This window comes from Muntiacus reevesi, chromosome 2 (genome assembly GCF_963930625.1).
Source record: "Muntiacus reevesi chromosome 2, mMunRee1.1, whole genome shotgun sequence".
NCBI classification, from domain to species: domain Eukaryota; kingdom Metazoa; phylum Chordata; class Mammalia; order Artiodactyla; family Cervidae; genus Muntiacus; species Muntiacus reevesi.
In genome coordinates this window covers 261,292,151-261,311,864 of record NC_089250.1, presented here as the reverse complement: position 1 = coordinate 261,311,864, position 19,714 = coordinate 261,292,151, and the positions used below count along the sequence as shown (strand labels likewise).

The window sequence follows — 19,714 nt, the reverse complement described above, 5'->3', positions numbered from 1 at the left end:
GGTATCCATTCACTGAATCACTCATTCACTTATATATCCACCCATTCATTCATGCATCCCCTAAACCCCTATCTGGCTCCACCCCTGTGTTGGTGATGGGGACCAACACACACCTGTCTATGCCATTGTGAGGCTCCCAGAGAAATGTTCAGGAGGCAGAAAGCCTAGGGCAGGAAGGAGGAGAAGCCTTCCAGGTTCAGGACCTGAGACAGGGGCTCCGGAGAGGTGTTAAGTCTGAGGGAGACACTGGGGCCATTTGGGGTTTGTCTTGGTCACTGCTGTGTCCTCACTGCCCAGTAAACACCACCACCATACCATCACAACCACCACCACTGAGTTTCCCAATGCCTGGTGCAAAAGAGGAACCAGTGCATTCATTTATCTCCGCATTAGTTTTCACAGTATTTTCTGGGCATCTCTTGTGGGCCAAGCCCTGTCCTTGGTGCTGGAGATTCCACCATGTTTGAGACAGATCAGGTCCCCACTCTCACAGAATTTATAGTCTTAGCAGGGGAGACAGACAGTAAGCTGTAAACTGTGGGATATCATCAGAGAGCAAAGAGACAGAGTTCATGGGATAAGAGTAAATGGGAGGTTCAGGAGGAGAGGGATCAGGGAAGACCTTTGTGAGGGGGTGCCTTTGGAGCAGAGACCAGGATTAGACAACAGAGTGAGTTAGCAATGACGCTCTGCATGGGATGTGTCTACATAGAGGAGACTATTATTATCCCATTCTACTGATGGGGAAACTGAGGCACAGGGAGGTTGGAGGTGTTTGCTCATAATCACACAGCTAAGAAGGGGAGAGCTGGGATTTGAACCCAGGCCATCTGGGTTCCAGGAACCTTCTCTTAACTGCATGTCTTCAATGAGAAAAGGCTAATACAGTACAGGCAGAGGGGAAAAGGAGAGAGGGGAGTGTGAGGACCAGAGAGGAGGCCACCGTGCAGGGGTGGAGAGAGCCAGAGGCAGACTGAAAGGAGGAGATGAGGACAAGGAGGAGAGAGGGGACAGACCATGGAACCTGGGGAGCCTCATGGGCCAGTAGGAGGACTCTGGCTTTTAACCTGAGCAAGACGGAGCCACCAGAGGGCTCTGAGCAGGAGAGGGGAGTCAAGTGTTCACAGATCCCTCTGGCTGCAGGTGAGGAACAGGATGAGATGTAGGATGGGAGCAGCCGGGAGACCAGGCAGGAGACCAGGCAGGAGGCCACAGGAGCGGACAGGACCAGGGTGGGGACTGTGGTGCAAGGAGAAAGGTCAGATTCCGGATTGCTCCTGAGATGGAGCTCACAGGATTTGTGGACAACTTGGCTGTTCAGCGGATGAAGGGGAGGGAGCCAACTACATCTCCGGTTTAGGGCCTGCCCGCCCCAGAAGGGTGGGCATGCCATTAACTAAGATGGGGAACCGTGGGTACGCAGTGGCTTGGGAAGGGAGGACCTGGCACGTTCCCACAGGCCTGACCCACCCTCCCGTGTCCCCGCAGCCCTGTCCTGCCCAGCCAACAGCCGCTATGAGCACTGCGCCCCGGCCTGCCAAGCCTCCTGCAACCCCGACGCGGCGCCGTCCAACTGCTCGGCGCGCCAGTGCGTGGAGGGCTGCGTGTGCCTCGATGGCTTCGTGCAGAGCGGCGGCGCCTGTGTGGCGGCCTCGTCCTGCGGCTGCACCTACGAGGGCCGCCCGCTCGCGCCCGGCCAGGAGGTGTGGGCCGACGACACTTGCCAGCGGCGCTGCACCTGCGACGCCACCACCGGCCAGGTGCGCTGCAGCGACACGCAGGGCTGCCCGAAGGGCGAGCGCTGCCTCGTCCAGAACGGCCTCCGGGGTTGTTACCCCAACCGCTTCGGAACCTGCGAGGGGTCCGGGGACCCGCACTACGTGAGCTTCGACGGCCGACGCTTCGACTTCATGGGCACCTGCACATACCTGCTGGCCGGCTCATGCGGCCAGGCCTCAGGGCTGCACACCTTCCGGGTGCTGGTGGAAAACGAGCATCGGGGTAGCCAGACCGTGAGCTACACGCGCGCCGTGCGGGTCGAGGCCCTCGGCGTGAAGGTGGCGGTGCGCCGGGAGTACCCTGGCCGAGTGCTGGTGAGCGAGGGGCGCCCGAAGCGGGGTGGAGGGGCCGGAATCCCTCTTAAAGAGGATGGGAATGGTGGAGGATGGGGGTCTGTTAGAAGACCTGATGGTCAGTAGTTAGGCCTGCCCCCGTCTCCAGGCTGGGCAGTGCTGCCTCTTCCTGGCTGTGTGTTTGTCTCTTGGAGCCTCAGTTTTGTCCTCTGACAAATGGGATAATAAGGTGGTGCCTCTCCAGTGGCTGTCGCTTTATAAGGTGTTTGTGGATATTTGTCCAGTTGTTATCTGCAGAATGTTTAAAAGAGGCGTTGGCACCCAACAAGTATTCAGTAAATGTTGACTTAATGTTTTATTGCTATGAACCCTCCAAAGGTAAAGATTTGGGCATTCTCTGAAGGACAATTGATATTCAGATAGTAAGGTGACCTGAAAGGTCCAGAACAAAAAGTGTGTTGGCGAGGAGGGGTTGCAAGGTGTGGGCGCTGCTTACAAATGGGCCCACAGGTCATAGGTTTCTGGACGAAGTGTTCTTAAAGAGACAACCACCCAGTGCAGAAGTCAAGAACCATTGGTTTTTCTCTTTAAAAAAGATAAAAATTGAGAAGTAGGATTTCTTAAGATTTACGGTGATAGTTGATAATTATTATTGAGCAATTTGAGGCAGTAGCCCCTGCCTTAGGGAGGAGAATGAATTGGAAATGGAAAACCAAGAGAGTGTTCCATGTGCCAGACACAGCACTAAACCCTTTATAGGCCTTAATCTGTAATCCTCAGAACAGCCTTAGAGTAAAGGAAATTCTGCCCACAAAGCCTGGTGTTTGAAATAGAGAAATTGTAGCTAAACAGAAGGTGTAATTATTAATATTTATATTCTCATTTATCTGAGATGACATTTAAGCTGAGTCTTGAACAATAATAGCCAATATGTATACATATATATAGACAGACAGAATATGCATGCATTACACTCACTCAGTTGTGTCCGACTCTTTGCGACCTCGTAGACTAGAGCCCACCAGGCTCCTCTGTCCACAGGATTTCCCAAGCAGGAATACTGGAGTGGGTTGCTACTTCCTTCTCCAGGGGATCTTCCGACCCAGGGATCAAACCTGCATCTCTTACGGCTCTTGCATTGGCAGGCAGATTCTTTATCACTGAGTCACTTGGGAATAATTTACTTCTATGTGTTAAATGCTTGATGTACAGTAACTCACTTGTTAACTTCTGTAACAACACTGTGTGATAGCTAGTGTTGTTAGAGGAGGAAACTGAGGCACAGAGAAGTTAAGTCACCTATTCAAGGTCACACAGCTAATGAGTGGCAGAGTCAGGATTTGAAGCCGGGCTGTCTGGCACCAGAGTCCATACTCTTAAGTCTACATTCTATTGCTTTTCCTGAATAAACAGATGGAACAGGCAGGGAGGGAAGTGGATGGAAGAGTGTTCCAGGGAGAAGGAACAGCAATTGCAAAGGCTCTGAGGCAGGAACAAACATGAGGGGTAGAGGGACAGCAGGGAGGCCAGCAGGGCTGGAATGGGAAGAGGGAGGGGAGGGCGAGGTGGGGGGTGATGTCGGGGATGGTTATGATGGAGGTTTCTGATTTAATCTGAAACCTGGAAGATGAGGAAGAAGCCACCAGGTGAAGAGTGGTGGTTGCCAGGCAGAGGGAACAACAGGTGCCAAGGCTGAGGCTGGACTGAGCTGAAGAACAGCAGGGAGTCAGAGGCTGCACTGAGAGAGGGAGGCTGGAGAGACAGGGTAGAGAGGTTGGTGGGAGATGAGGTCAGAAAAGGGGGCAAGCAGGGCCTGGTGGGTAGAGGACTTGATTTTAAACTGAGATGTGAAGGATAATGGGCAGGCAGTCAGACCAAGAATGAGGATGTGGGAGAGAGGAGGTATGTTGCAAGCATAGTGTACAGTTAAGTGCAAAGGCCCTGAGGCTGGGCTGAGCTTGTGAGTTCAGGAGACTGTCAAAATGCTTGCATGCAGACTTCCCTTATGGTCCAGTAGTTAAGTGCCGGGGTCCAGCCCCAACAGGATCCAGGGGAACCCTCAGGATGAACGGCATCGGCGAGAGAGAGAGACACGTAGGACCGGCCTTGATAGGGCCAAGTCTGCGAGGGAGAGAGAGAGAGAGAGAGAAAGAAAGAGACCAGACAGGAGTGTGCAGCAGAGTCTGGCAGTTGCTTTATTTTTCACTGTAGCCTTTATACCCTAAGTTGGTACATTTCTAAGGGGCAGATAAGCACACAGACTTAGTTTAACATGACATCAGCTTGTCCTTCACGAAACCAGATGTGCTCTGTATATTTTTGTTTATGAGAGTCTTTTCCCATAGATTTTTTGTACATTATCTTCTGGCCTTGAGGTTAGCAGAAAACAGAAAAGTGGCAGTCTCATGGTACAGCAAGTTGTAACATAATAGAAATACAATCCTGTTAACATAAAAGTCAGTCTTTTTGCAGAAATTCCCAGCTAAATTTATCTCAAAAGTTTAACACAAAAAGACTCTGCGGCTCTGGTGAGGCAGCCCCTGTTTAGCACTCTTGGTTAAAATTAACAATTATCTTATTGTTTTTACACTAGGGCTAAACTCTTATTTTACTATATCTTTAACTATATTAACAATAGTTTCCACTGCACAACCTCAGCACATTAAAATCAATCAAAAGTTGATCTAATAACCACTTTTAAAACAATATTTTTTGTATTTTCTAATAGGGCTTCTTCACCCCCCAAAGGGTTCTGTGCCTATTAGGGCTTTTTTTATGGTTAATCTCTATGTATAATATCTTTTGGCTTTCAGGCCTGTTGACAATTTATGGCTTGCACCTGGTGCAACTTTAAGCAACTTCAGTAGCCGACCCGGTCTTTTTTATGGTTAATCTATTTTCTTTCTATTAGGTGTCATCTCCATGGGAACTAGATAGGATTACATTTTTACAGAACAGAAATGCAAAGGATTGCAAAAACAGCAGATATGGCACAAAACAGGCTCTTAGTCCAAAAGTTAATTACCTGCAAGGAGTCACCAGCTAATGTCTATCTAAACTATTTTTTATTGGGCATATATGTGGTTATAACATTTGTGGGGCTTTTCTCACCCCGCGGAGGGACCTATGCTTAATAGTTTCTTTTGTTAGCGTACTGTGTTTAGGATGTTTAGAACAATCATGAGCATTTTTTGCAATGAGAGCACACATTTATCAAACAAGCCAGAATGCCAGCAAAAGGGTTTGAATGGAAGCATTTCCTTCATCCCTGGCCCCTTCATAGGGTACCAGCATCCAGGAGATTTATTAATTAGGGTTTTAAGTTGGTCCTCATTCAGTGAAAGAGGAGCAGGAGAGCTCTCGGCAGGCAACACAAGAATCTGCAGCAGGGCAAATAAGAACAACAGCAGAAAAGAGGGGAGGATACAGGGTGGGGTAGAGGCCGAGGCCAACCTGGAGGGTCCCTTATCCTAGATGGCCTTGCCTGTCAGGTATTTTCCTCGTGAACTCATCATGGATGGGGTCCCGGATGGCCTTGCCTGCCCGGTATTTTCTTCATGACTTCGTCACGGGCGGGACCTCCCATAATGGCTCCCAACAGTTAAGGCTCCATGCTTTCAATGCAGGGGGCTTGAGTTTAGTCCCTGGTCAGGGAAACAGATCTTTCATGCCGCAACTAAGAACCTGCATGCCACCACACTATGGCCTTTTAGGCCGTTCATTGTAAGAAGTCTGGATCAAGGCTGACACCTAGAAGGTGAAGTAGAGGTGGCTAAATAAAGAGTGATGGGTGGTATCCCAGGTATCCCAGGGAGAGGTCACAGCAAGTGCAAAGGCCCAGGGATGGGGGTGCACTTGATATGCTCTGGGAGACAGCAGGGAGCCTGAGTGAGGGAGGTGGGAGGTGGTGCCAGCCCAAGGAGCCAAAGTTAAGCAGGACGTTCTAGGGAAGGGGCTTAGATTTAAGCCAAGTCCTAAAGCATGGAAGGGAAGCAGCCAGGAGAAAAGTGGTAGGCGGTGTTCTTGGCAAAGTGAAAAACCCCAGAGTTAGACTAAACTAGGAGAGCTGGGTGACTATCAGAAATGCCAGCACCTTTGTCAGGAAGTGCCTCTTTCAACCACACCAGAGTTTATGCTAATTAGGTGATTGAGGGCAGGTCCCTAGGTAGCTTCAGAATGAAGGCTCAGTTGCCTGTCAGGAAAACCAAGGTGACTGAGGGTTGGAACTTTCAGTCCCCACCCTGGGCCTCCAGTGGGGAGACAGAAGCTGGAGCCTGAGCTTAAGCAAGTGGCAGATGACTTCACCTGCCTACGTAATGTAACCTCCATAAAAACTCTGAACAATGAGCGCTTCCTGGTTGGTGAAAAATCAGTGTAGATACCTGGGAAGGAGGTGCACCCTGACCCATGGGATAGAAGCTCTTATGCTTGGTACCCAATATTCCTGTTTATCTGGCTCATCATTTGTACTGTTTATAATAAAACAATAATCATAAATGTAGTGGAAAAAGGGTGGCTTCTCAGTGGTAAAGAATCTGCCTGTCAATGCAGGAGATGTGAGTTCTGTCCCGGGATGGGAAGATCCCCTGGAGAAGGGAATGGCAACACACTCCAGTATTCTTGTCTGGGGAATCCCATAGAAGAGCCTGAAGGGCTACAATTCATGGGATCACAAAGACTCGGACATGACTGAAGCGACTTAGCACACATGCACGTAGTAGGAATAAAAAAAAGAAGAAGAAAGCCAGTGTGAGTTAGGAGCAGAAGGAGTGAGGGAGAGAGTGGGAGAAAGGTTAGGTCAGGGAGGTAACAAGGGAGACAGATCCTGCAGGTTTTGAAGGCCATGGGTTAGGGATTTAGATTTAAGCAAATACTTGAAGGACGAAGGGCTTCCCAGGTGGTGCTAGCAGTAAAGGACCCACCTGTCAGTACAGGAGATGTAAGAGACCTGGTTTCGACTCCTGGGTCAGGAAGATCCCCTGGAGGAGGGCATGGCAACCCACTTGCCTGGAGAACCCCATGGACGGGGAGGTGGATGGTGTGCCAGGTAGAGGGGAATACCAAGTGCAGAGGCCCTGAGGGGCATCAGGAGAATAGCAAGGAGCCCAGAAGAGCCAGAGCTGAGTGAGTGAAGGGAGGGCCACAGAGCCTTGGCTACCCTGACCTCCTGGTCCTCTCCCATCTCTCCCCAGGTGGACGACATCCTTCAGTACCTGCCCTTCCAGGCAGCAGATGGGCAGGTGCAGATGTTCCGCCAGGGTCAAAATGCTGTCATCCGCACGGACTTTGGCCTGACAGTCACCTACGACTGGAACGCCCATGTGACCGTCAAGGCGCCCACCAGCTACGCTGGGGCCCTGTGCGGGCTCTGCGGGAACTTCAATGAGGACCCATCTGACGACTTGGCTCTGAAGGGTGGAGGCCAAGCTGCCAACGCACTGGCCTTCGGAAATAGCTGGCAGGAGGAAACGAGGCCGGGCTGCGGAGCGGCTGAGCCAGGCGACTGTCCCAAGCTGGACGCCCTGGTGGCTGAGCAGCTGCAGAGCAAGAAGGAGTGTGGGATCCTCGCCGACCCCAGCGGTCCCTTCCGGGAGTGCCACCAAACGCTGGACCCACAGGGTGCTGTGCGCGACTGTGTCTATGACCGCTGCCTTCTGCCGGGCCAGTCCGGGCCTCTGTGTGACGCGCTGGCGGCCTACGCTGACGCGTGCCAGGCTGCCGAGGTCACCGTGCACCCCTGGAGGAGTGAAGAACTTTGCCGTGAGTACCGGGAGTGACAGCTGGGGGCTCGGCCTTATGTACATTCATTCATGTATAGATAGCATTAAGTCACTTAATGCTCCGTGAGGTAGGGGTGTGGTTATACCCATTTAACAGATGGGGAAACAGAGGTTTTTACTTCATTGTCACTAACTTACATTTAAATGGGCCATGTGTGGCTCTTGTATTGGACGGTGCAGAGAGACTTGATTGGGTTCAGTTTCAGGGTTTTTTGTTTTTGTGGAAACCCCCTGTTTTATAATCTGGGGTGGTGAGTTTGGAGCGAGGAATGGGGATTCTTTTTCATTGTTTTGTTTACCACCCTGGGCGACTATTTTAATTTTCTATAGAATTACTACTACTACCACTGGTACTACATTACTGCTATAGAACAAAGAAGCTAAAAATACTGCATTCACAAAAACACTGCATAGATTATAGAGACACATGCCTATGTATGTTAAAATATATATCACAGATTCACAACTTGTTACCAACTTGAATAAGGTCATTAAAGACAGTACAGATGGCCCCAGACCACAGTTAAGTTGGAATAGAATCTTAATTATCAGGATTAGATTAACTGTGATGTAATGTTTCCTGGGCCCCACTGAACCGAGGGGCTCCTTGCTGCTGGACTGCTTATACGTGTGAGTGTGTGTGTGCATATGGGCGTGCACGTGTGTGTCTCGGGGGGGGGGGGTCTTCGGTGTCCCCGGGGAGCACGGCTGCTTCGTCCTGATGGCCCCTTTCCCCGCAGCGCTGAGCTGCCCATCTCACAGTCACTACGAGGAGTGTTCCTACGGCTGCCCGCTGTCCTGCGGAGACCTCCCGGTGCCCGGGGGCTGCGGCTTCGAATGCAAAGAGGGCTGCGTGTGTGACGAGGGCTTCGTGCTCAGCGGTGAGTCCTGCGTGCCTGTGGCCTCCTGCGGCTGCATGTACCAGGGCGCCTACTACCCGCCCGAACAGACCTTCTACCCGGGACCCGAGTGCGATTCCCTTTGCTACTGCGAGGAGGGCGGGCTGGTGTCCTGCGTGCCGTCTAGCTGTGGCCCTCACGAGGCCTGCCAGCCGTCCAATGGAGTCCTGGGCTGCGTGGCTGTGGGCTCTACCACCTGCCAGGCGTCGGGAGACCCCCATTACACCACCTTCGACGGCCAACGCTTCGACTTCATGGGTACCTGTGTGTACGTGCTGGCTCAGACCTGCGGGACTCGGCCTGGCCTGCCCCAGTTTGCCGTCCTGCAGGAGAATGTGGCCTGGGGCAACGGGAAAGTCAGCGTGACCAAGGCGATCACCGTCCAGGTGGCCAACTACACCCTGCGGCTGGAGCAGAACCAGTGGAAAGTCACGGTGAGAACAGCCCGCAACGTGAAGGGGAGGGGTCTTCGGTAGGGGGCAGTCTGTGCGCGGGGCGTGCACAGATCTCAGCTGAGGGGCAGGGGGCACAGAGCTCTGAGTAGATGTGGAGGGCATTGGGTCCCCCAGGAGAGGAGGTGCCAGTCAGAGCCTACAGTGGGGAACCAAGGAGGGCGGAGACCCTGGGGACCTGGGCCTTCTCCCATGTGGCTCAATCTCCCCTCTCCTTGCCCTTTTTTTTTTTTTAATTTGTTTAGTTATAACTGTGCTGAGTCTTCCCGGCTGTCCACAGTCTTTCTCTAGTTGCAGCGAGTGGGGGCCACTCTTCTTGTGGTGCTCGGCTTCTCGTTGCAGTGGCTTCTCTTGTTTGGGAGCACGGGCTGTAGGGTGCAGAGCTTCATAGTTGTGACTCCCAGGCTCCAGAGCACAGGCTCAGTAGTTGTAGCACACGGGCTTGGGATCTTCTCGGACCCAAGACATTGAACCCGTGTCCCATGCATTGGAAGGCGGATTCTTTACCACTGAACCACTGTGGAGCCAGTCCCTGACCCTTGATTATCCCTTCCGGACACCCTCCCCAACCCCCTCCTCCCTTCCACTCCACCTTCCCCTCCACCTCCCCTCCCTCCTGGTCTCTGCTGTCATGAAAGCGTTACTCTATTGAGACCTGTATTCATTTCCCGAGACTGCCGTAACAACTCACCTCCACCTTGGTGGCTTAAAACAACGGAAATTTATTCTCTCACAGCTGTGGAGGCCAGAAGTCCAAAATCAAAGTGTGGGCAAAGTTCTCCCCCAGGGGTTCTGGGGGAGAACCCTCTCCCTCCTCCCGGTGCTTCTGGGGGTTCCAGGTGTTCCTGGCTTGTCACCCCATCGCTCCAGTCCCATCTTCATTTTTCACACAGCCTTCTCCTCTGGGTTTGCCTGTACCTTCTCCTCTTCCTGCTCTTTTAGGGACATTTTTCACTGGATGTAGGGTTCACCCTAATCCAGGACGATCCCATCTCAAGATCTCTGCCCTAATTAGCTCTCCAAATACGGTCATATTCTGAGGTTCTTGGCGGACGTATCTTTGGGGAGCCACTTATCAACCCACTATGAACCCTATTATTATGCTCATTTTACACATATGGAAACTAAAACCCAGAGAGGTGAGATCCCAGGGATCTTCAGTGTCAGGCAGGGGCCTGATCTAGGGTCTCAAAGTGTACCCTCTGAAGCCCGGCCTGTCCTCCCTCCCAGGTGAACGGCGTGGACAGGAGGCTGCCCGTGGTGCTGGACGAGGGCCGGATCCGTGTCTTCCAACACGGCTCCGACGTCGTGATCGAGACTGACTTCGGCCTGCGTGTGGCCTACGACCTCGTGTACAACGTGCGGGTCACCGTCCCAGGCAACTACTACCAGCAGCTGTGTGGCCTGTGTGGGAACTACAACGGCGACCCCAAGGACGACTTCCAGAAGCCGGATGGCTTGCAGGCGGGCAGCGCCAATGAGTTTGGCAACTCCTGGGAGGAGAAAGTGCCCGACTCACCCTGCCTGCCGCCCCCCACCTGCCAGCCGGGCAACGAGGGCTGTGACGCAGAGCTGGAGTGTAAACCGGAGCTGCAAAACAAATACGGGCAGCCGGAGTTCTGCGGGCTCCTCACCAGCCCCACAGGGCCGCTGGCCGCCTGCCACAAGCTCCTGGACCCCCAGGGCCACTTGCAAAACTGTGTCTTCGACCTCTGTGTGGGCGGCGGCAACGACAGCATTCTCTGCAGCAACATCCACGCCTACGTGAGCGCCTGCCAGGCGGCTGGAGGCCACGTGGAACCCTGGAGGACGGAGTCTTTCTGTCGTGAGTGAGGGGCAGGGAGGGGGAGGTAGAGACACGGAAGGGGCAGACGCTGGGCCCCACCGCCTCTCACTCCCAGGGCCCTGACCTGCACCCCCTATTTGCAGCCATGCCGTGCCCCCCCAACAGCCACTACGAGATCTGTGCAGACACCTGCTCCCTGGGCTGCTCGGCACTCAGCGCCCCCCCGCAGTGCCCAGAGAGCTGTGCAGAGGGGTGCCAGTGTGACTCCGGCTTCCTCAGTGACGGCCAAGGCTGCGTGCCCATCCAAGAGTGCGGCTGCTACCACAACGGCATCTACTACGAGGTAGGGACCCCGCTGTCCTGGGCAGAATGGGGGCTGCATGCTGGACCGCCCCTCCTACAGCCTGTCCATTTGGCTTCCTCAACGTCTCTCCCGTCTGCTCCTCTTCCCCTCACATGGCCCCACCGTGGTCCAGTTTGTCCACTTTTGCTCCCTCTGGCCTACCATCCCCACAGTAGCAGGTAAGACCTTTGTAAATATGACCACAGGTCCCGCAACTTGAGGTCTTCCCATTTGGTGCCAGTGGTAAAGAACCCGCCTGCCAATGCAGATTTGTAAGAGACATGGGTTTGATCTCTGGGTCTGGAAGATACCCTGGAGGAGGGCATGGCACCCACTCCAGCATTCTTGCCTGGAGAATCCCCATGGACAGAGGAGCCTGGCAGGCTGCAGTCCATCGGGTCACAAAGAGTTGGAAACAACTGAAGCGCCTTGGTAGACATGCATGCACCCACAACTTGAAACCTTCCCCTGGTTCTTCAGGTCAAGTTTTGGCTTTGTATCCCAGGTGTAGATTTCGATTTTGTCATATCAGAGGCTGACTCCCTCTGCGTCCCTCTCCCGTGTTCAGAGTTACTGCTTTTCCTTTGAACATGTGTTATGTAAAGTCTGTCTCTCTTAAAGGTCTGAGAGCTCTGTCAGGGCAGGAACCCTATGTGTTTTCCTCCTCATACGAATAACAATAGTGCTACAGCAAACAGGTAGATGGTGCTTGCTGTGTGCCAGTTACTGCTTTAAGTGCCGTGTAAACAATACACACATGTGTGTGTGTTAAATCACTTCATTCGTGTCCAACTCTTTGCGACCCTATGGACTGTAGCCGACCAGGCTTCTTTGTCCATGGGATTCTCTAGGCAAGAATACGTGAGTGGGTTGCCATTTCCTTGCCCAGGGGATCTTCCCAACCCAGGGGCAGAACTTGCATCTTTTACATCTCCTGCATTGGCATGCAGGTTCTTTACCACTAGCACCACCTGGGAAGCCCACAGTATACATGCCTTTTATTTATTCATATATAATATATATATTTTAATGTTATATATAAATATTTTACTATAAAAATTTTCACACTGGCAAACGTCAAGGGACCAGTATAATAAATCTCCATGTACCCATCACTCAGCTTCAAAAATAATCAACATTTTCCCAGTCTTGTTTCATCTCTACCCCTGTTTCCTCTCCAGTCTGGATATTTAAAGGAAATCCCTTTTCGTTTCATCTGTACTTTATATGTATTATTAAGTCAGTTATGCTTTAACAGGGCTTCCCTGATGGCTCAATGGTAAAGAACCTGCTTGCCAATGCAGGAGATGTGGGTTCAATTCCTGGGTTGGGAAGATCCCCTGGAGGAGGAAATGGCAACCCACTCCAGTATTCTTGCCTGGGGAAAACTCTATGGACAGAGGAGCCTGGCAGGCTATAGTCCATGGGGTTGCAAAAGAATCAGATACGACTTAGTGACTAAACAACAACATACTTTAATAAGTTGGTGCTATTACTACCTGCAACTTACAGGTGAGGAAACTCAGGCATAACGAGACTCAATTTGTGCAGAATGATGTAACTTGGAAATAGCAGAAACCAGCTTCAGGCCCAGGCAATCAGCTCCAGATCCTATGTTCTTAATTCCCACGTTACACCGTTTCTCTCATACAGAAGACAGTTAGTGGATATTTCAGAATAAATGAATGAGTAAATGAATGAAGGCAAATGAATGAATGAATTGGACCCCAAGGCCATGCTGTGCTTTAGTTTCACAGATAAAGGGCCACCCTGCTGGAAGATGTCCCTTTTACATCCTCTGGACCGCCTATGCCTAGAACACTGCAGTTGCCAGAGTCAGCCCGGCCCTGACAGCCTTATCTTCTGTCCCCACAGCCCGAGAAGGTGGTACTCACTGACAACTGCCAGCAGCAGTGCGTGTGCCAGCCTGGAAAAGGCCTGGTGTGCCAGAACCACAGCTGCAGTGCCGGGCAGGTTTGCCAGCCCTCGGGAGGCATCCTGAGCTGCGTCACCAAAGGTGCTGGGTTGGGGCCAGGGCGGGTGCAGCGAAGGGGACAGAGGACAGGGACTCCGGAGCTGAGGGTGGTGTCACCTGGATCTTCATGGTGGCAGGCACAGAGGACCAACAACGGGAGTCTCTGACCTGGGCACCCGTAGGCTAGGATTCCCAGGGCTGGGGCAGCGGCCCTCCAGGCTGGGAGGCAGGGACTCTTATGGTAGAAAGCAGGCAGTGGGAACCCTCAGGAATAGGTTTCCCCAGGCAGATGGCAGAGGCCCTCTGCATAAGGCAGAGACCAGAAAATTTCTTCTCTAAAGGGCCAGAGGGTAAATATTTAAACTTGCAGGCCATATGGTCTCTGTCCCTATTACTCAACTCTCGCTTTGCAGAATGCAATCAGCTGTAGACCAGGTAAGTGAATGGGTGTGACTCCAATGAAATTTTATTTGCAGAAACAGGCAGCTGGCAGTGCATAGTTTGCTGGTCACTGGTATGCGGAATTAGGCTCAAGGTTTCAGTCACCATCCCCAAGGGGCAGGGGAGACCGGGACCCCCAGGGACAGAAAGCAGAGTCCTGGTGCTCCCTAGTGGTCCAGTGGTTAAGACTTCGCCTTCCAGGGCAGGGGGTGTGCGCGCGATCCCTGGTTGGGGAACTAAGATCCCACACACCTCTGGACCAAAAACACAGAAAGTAAAACAGAAGCAATAGTGTAACAAATAAAGACTTTTAAAAAATGGTCCACATCAAAAATATCTTAAAGAAAGAAAGAAAGCAGAGTCCTGAGGTCTCAGGCAGAGATCTCCCGAAGGCCAGAGTCTTGAATACAGAGCCTGCCTCAAGTGGAGGTTCAGGATTTATATAGATACACCCTCAGACAGTGACACCTCTCAGGATTAAGTCTGAGACACAAAAACACCCCCCAGGACTGATTTCTTGGGTGAAGGGCAGAGAAAATTCCCTTATCCTGAGGATAAATGGATATACCTCCAGGACTGACTGAGATATCAGGGCTCATGGGCTGGATAACAGGAACTCCCAGGGACTCTGTTATCTTGGTCTGAATCCAAAAGGGAGAAACCACACATGCTATGTCACTTCAATCATGTCCAACTCTGTGCGACCCTATGAACTGTTTCCCACCAGGCTCCTCTCTCCATGGGATTTTCCAGCAAGAATACTGGAGCAGGTTGCATTGCCCCAGTGCAAGTCTCCTGCATTGGCAGGCGGATTCTTTACCACTAGCACCACCTGGGAAGCCACACAGGAGCTTAAATAGGGAAAGTTTAACAGAATTCTTTGCTTGTAATAGAGATTGACTACTAAAGAATGCTAATGAACACAAGAAGAGGAGCTGTAGGGCGCAGCCCCCGCCCCAAAGGTCACAGCAGAGCACCTAAGGAAGGGAGGAATTGGGACGACGGCCCCCACATCAAGGCTGACAGGCAGATCTTATTGGAGGGTGGCAGGCAGGTTGTGCAGGCTGGAGCTGGCAGGCGGGAAAACCCTCACTGGGGTGCTGGCGAACTCACTGGGAAGCCGCCTACTGGGGTGCACAGGGAGACCAGCAGGGGCCAGTGGACCTCACTGAGCAGGCGCCCCACAAGCTGCTGGTGCCACTTGCCACCAGAAGCCCAGAGAGCAAAGCCTGCTAGAAGCAGAAGCCGCCCCTTCCTCCTGCGGTGACCCTCTAGCTCCCTCTACTGACGAAGCCCAACTCCACTGGAGGACTTGGAGCTAAGAAGCAGTCAACTGAAAACTGGCACATGGGGAGAGAGGAGGTTTTAAGGCTGGGGTCTTGGGCCTAGAGGCTTCCCTGGTGGTTTAGTTGTAAAAAACCCAGTGGTAAAGGGCCACCCAGTATTCTGCCAGTCATAGGTGGGGAGCTCAGAGCTCTCTGTCTTTACTTGGTCCTGAAACAAAATAGCAAGAGCAACGATAATTATATCACCTCACTATTGGGAATTAAATGAGTCTAGCCCTTCATTAAGGGCTTTCATGCAGGACTTCAGAATTTGTCTTTTTAGACATCTGGGTTTCAATGCAGGAGACGTGGGTTCTATCCCTGGGTTGAGAAGATCCCCTAGGGGAAGGAAATGGCAACCCACTCCAGTATTCTTGCCTGGGAAATCCCATGGACTGGCGAGCCTGATGGGCTACAGTCCATGGTGTAGCAAAAGAGTTGGATACAACTTAGGGACTAAACAACAGTAACAACTTGGGCACAGGGATTCCAAAAACTGGGCTCACTGATTCAGTGGTCCTAGGAAGGGAGTCCTAGACAAAGGGACCCTCGGAGGCAGGGCCTGAGGAATGAGCTCTCCCAAGACCAGGCTCTCAGGCACAGCAGTCCCAGGGAGATGGAGTCTGGAACAGAGGGCTCGCCAGGCTATGAGACTTAGAAAAAGGGACCCTGGGGTCAGGCTCTCAAATGGTGGGACCTCTGAGGTTAGTTCCCCACCAGAAAGTTCATGCAGTACCTTGGTCTTGGGCGCAGAGACCCCCAGGACCTGGGCTCAGATGCGGTGGCCTCCAGGAGGCTGGGAGCCCAGGTGTGAGGGAACCTGGGCTCCAGGAACCCGGGACACAGAGGACCCTTGGCTGTGGGTGTCCTTAGGGATGCCTGCAGGGCTGGTATCACAGACACAGGCACCCCTGTGGTCTCAGACCTCAGTCCTCTGGAGCTGAGATCTCAAGCAAGGGGACCCCAGAGCCTGGGTCACAGAGGTAGGGACTGGAACCTGTGTGTTGGCTGCAAGGACCTTGGGGCCTGAGTCTCAGAAGTTTGACCTTTGACAGGGTCTCAGACACAGCTTCAGACATGGGAGTAGGGGCACCCAGGGTCTGATCTCAGAAATGGCAGACTGGGGGCCAGCCTCTCAAATGGAAGGCCCCTGGAACCTGGTCTTCCCCCGACCCCGCACCCCAGGAGCCCTCAGAGCTGGTGTCCTGGCTGATTCTGGGAAGAAACTGGCTTTCTGCCTGGCAGCCCCTCAAGGTCCTCTCTCCTCTGCCCCCAGACCCATGCCACGGTGTGACGTGTCGGCCACAGGAGACGTGCCAGGATAAGAATGGCCAGGGCGTGTGCGTGCCCAACTACCAGGCCACATGCTGGCTGTGGGGCGACCCACACTACCACTCCTTCGACGGCTGGAACTTTGACTTCCAGGGCACCTGTGACTATGTGCTGGCATCAACCAACTGCTCAGGGAGCAATGCCCAGGGCCTGACACCCTTCACTGTCACCACCAAGAACGAGAACCGGGGCAACCCCTCTGTGTCCTACGTGAGGCTGGTCACCGTGACCACCCTCAACACCAACATCGCCATCCACAAAGGCGAGATCGGCAAAGTCCGGGTAAGGCTGGTCCCGAGTCCCCAGGTAGGGTGGGAAGGGTCCTGCCAGTCATAGGTGGGGAGCTCAGGGCTCTCTCTCTTCACTTGGTCCTGAAACAAAATAGCAAGAGCAACGATAATTACATCACCCCACTATTGGGAATTAAATGAGTCTAGCCCTTCATTAAGGGCTTTCATGCAGGACTTCAGAATTTGCCTTTTTAGACATCTGGGTTTGAATCCACCCTGTCCTTATGAAATGTGTGATGCTGGGCAAATGACTTGACTTGCTGGGCCTGTTTCCTCATCTGTGAAGTGCGGATCATAGCAGGCACTGCCCCACAGTGAGGTGATGCATGTAAAGTGTTCAGCTGAGGGTCTGACCCAGGTAAGCACCCTTGATTGTTTGCAAGGGAACAGATGAGAGGCCCCGAGCCTCAGACATGGAGAGTAATTCAAGGAGATCCAGAGAGAGTGAGATGTGCTGCCCTTTCTGCCCAGAATAGTGGAGATGCAGATTAATGGCAGCTCACAGGCAGAGAATGATTTATGGAACAGAGTAGGCACTCAATAAACAATGGTGAGTGAGTGGAAGAGATGGCCAGACACACAGGGATGCACAGGAAATAAGGAGAGAGGGGGGGACTAGGTGAGTAAGACCCAGAGAAAGACCAGAGAGGTGGACCCAGAGAGAGAAAGTAACACACATACAGATGCAGAGAGAGATAACGCACTAGTGAGAGAGAAACAGAGAGGGAAGAGGACCCAGAGAAAGAGAAAGACAGAGTGAGGGAAACTCAGAGAGAGAGACCAGAGAGAGCGCAATAGGTCCATATATAGAAAGAGAAAGAGAGGGAAGAAGGGAGAGATGGAGAGCAAAAGAGAAACCCAGAAAAAGCCACAGGGTGGGCTTTCATTCTCCAGGGCCTGGACTAGATCAGATGTCCATAGTGTTTGTCAAATGGCTGTATGAGTAGCAGTCATAAGGAAGGCCTTGGCAGCTCCCAGCCATGGCGGGACGAGCGAGGGAGACAGGGGGCCAGATCTGGGCCTCCGCATCTCCAGTGACCTGGTTTGCCTCCCACCCCCCTCTCCTCCCAGGTGAATGGTGTACTGAGGGCGTTGCCTGTCTCCGAGGCCAATGGGAGGCTTTCAGTGACCCACGGTGCATCCAAAGCGGTGCTGGCCACTGACTTCGGGCTGCAGGTCACCTACGATTGGGACTGGCGCGTGGAGGTGATGCTGCCCAGCAGCTATCACGGCGCCGTGTGTGGGCTCTGCGGGAACATGGACCGCAACCTGAGCAACGACCAAGCCTTCCCCAACGGCACCCTGGCCCCCTCCATACCCATCTGGGGCGGCAGCTGGCGGGTTCCAGGCTGGGACCCACTGTGCTGGGATGAATGTCAGGGGTCCTGCCCGACCTGCGCTGAGGACCGACTGGAGGAGTACGAGGGCCCCGGCTTCTGCGGCCCCCTGGTCCCTGGCTCCGGAGGCCCCTTCGCCGCCTGCCATGAGCACGTGGCCCCTGATAGCTTCTTCAAGGGCTGCGTTCTGGATGTCTGCCTGGGCGGTGGGGCCAAGGACATACTTTGCCAGGCTCTGGCTGCCTATGCTGCTGCCTGCCAAGCCGCTGGGATCGTCATTAAGGACTGGAGGACGGAGGCCGGCTGTGGTGAGCACTGAGGGCAAGGGTCCCACCTCTTTGGAGCCGGTTTGATTTCATCCCAGTCCTTTTGGGTCTGTTTGTTTGTTTCTCTTTGTCTCGCTGTTTGTTTTTGTCTCTCGGCCCTTGTCTCTTGTGTCAGCCTTTGGTTGTCTATTTCTCCTCTTCTCTCTTCCCGTCCATGGGTCTTCTGTTGTCTCTTATTCTGTCCCTCTCTCTCTCTCTCTGGCTCATCCTACCCCATTCTCAGACCCCACCTCCTGACACCATTCTCTCTCTCTCTTTCTCTTCCTCCACCTACAGAGCTCCCCTGCCCGGAGAACAGCCACTACGAGCTCTGTGGCCCACCCTGCCCAGCCAGCTGCCCATCTCCCACGCCTAACACCACCCCTGCCGTATGTGAGGGCCCCTGCGTGGAGGGCTGCCAGTGCGACTCAGGCTTCGTGTTGAGTGCCGACCGCTGCGTCCCCCTGGAAGGTGGCTGCGGCTGCTGGGCCAACGGCACCTACCACGAGGCCGGCAGCGAGTTCTGGGCTGATGCCACCTGCTCCCAGCGGTGCCAATGCGGGCCCGGAGGTGGCTCGCTGGTCTGCAAGCCTGCCAGCTGTGGGCTAGGTGAAGAGTGTGCCCTGCTGCCCTCAGGTCAGCAGGGCTGCCAACCTGTCAGCACAGCCGAGTGTCAGGCCTGGGGTGACCCCCATTACATCACCCTGGATGGGCACCGATTCGACTTCCAAGGCACCTGCGAGTACCTGCTGAGTGCGCCCTGCCATGACCCACCCAAGGGGGCTGAGAACTTCACAGTCACGGTAGCCAACGAGCACAGGGGCAGCCAGGCCGTCAGTTACACCCGCACTGTCACCCTGCACATCTACGGCCACAGCTTCACCCTCAGTGCCGGCTGGCCCCGGCAGCTGCAGGTGAGCGGTCAGTGCACCAGCATGTGCCAGCCCTGGGGTTGCCTGGGATAGTTAGGGGTCTGCCAATTCCCTGACTGCCTTTCACAGGCTAATGGGGCAGAGGGAGGGATTCACAGTAGGGGGCTTGGAGCAGTGGCTTCCCCAACTCTGAGCCTTAGTTTACTCCTCTGTGAAATGGGTCTAAGAAAAGTATCTGCTTCAGAGGGTAGTGTGAAAAGCCAATGATATCCTGTCTATAAAAAAAAATTTAGTTCAATTATGTCCATCTTTTTGTGACCCCACCCACAGTAGCCCACCAGGCTCCTCTGTCCATGGGATTCTCCAGGCAAGAATACTGGAGTGGGTTGCCATTTCCTTCTCTAGGGTATTTTCCCCACTCAGGGATCGAACCCGGTTCTCCTGCATGCAGGTGGATTCCTTACCACCGAGCCACCGTGGAAGCCCTCGTTATTATTACTACAAC

The 19,714-nt window shown here is 53.3% G+C and overlaps 1 protein-coding gene across 1 annotated transcript in view; it reads left to right on the top strand.

The window, feature by feature from the left end:
* Positions 1 to 19,714, top strand: part of FCGBP (Fc gamma binding protein) — a 43,457-nt gene that overhangs the window by 10,664 nt on the left and 13,079 nt on the right. The window contains exons 4-12 of the mRNA XM_065920591.1: positions 1,489 to 2,093; positions 7,265 to 7,832; positions 8,593 to 9,185; positions 10,434 to 11,028; positions 11,133 to 11,332; positions 13,208 to 13,349; positions 16,350 to 16,687; positions 17,767 to 18,340; positions 18,635 to 19,251. Coding sequence (XP_065776663.1) covers positions 1,489 to 2,093; positions 7,265 to 7,832; positions 8,593 to 9,185; positions 10,434 to 11,028; positions 11,133 to 11,332; positions 13,208 to 13,349; positions 16,350 to 16,687; positions 17,767 to 18,340; positions 18,635 to 19,251 — 4,232 coding nt within the window. The remainder of the gene's footprint in view (positions 1 to 1,488; positions 2,094 to 7,264; positions 7,833 to 8,592; positions 9,186 to 10,433; positions 11,029 to 11,132; positions 11,333 to 13,207; positions 13,350 to 16,349; positions 16,688 to 17,766; positions 18,341 to 18,634; positions 19,252 to 19,714) is intronic.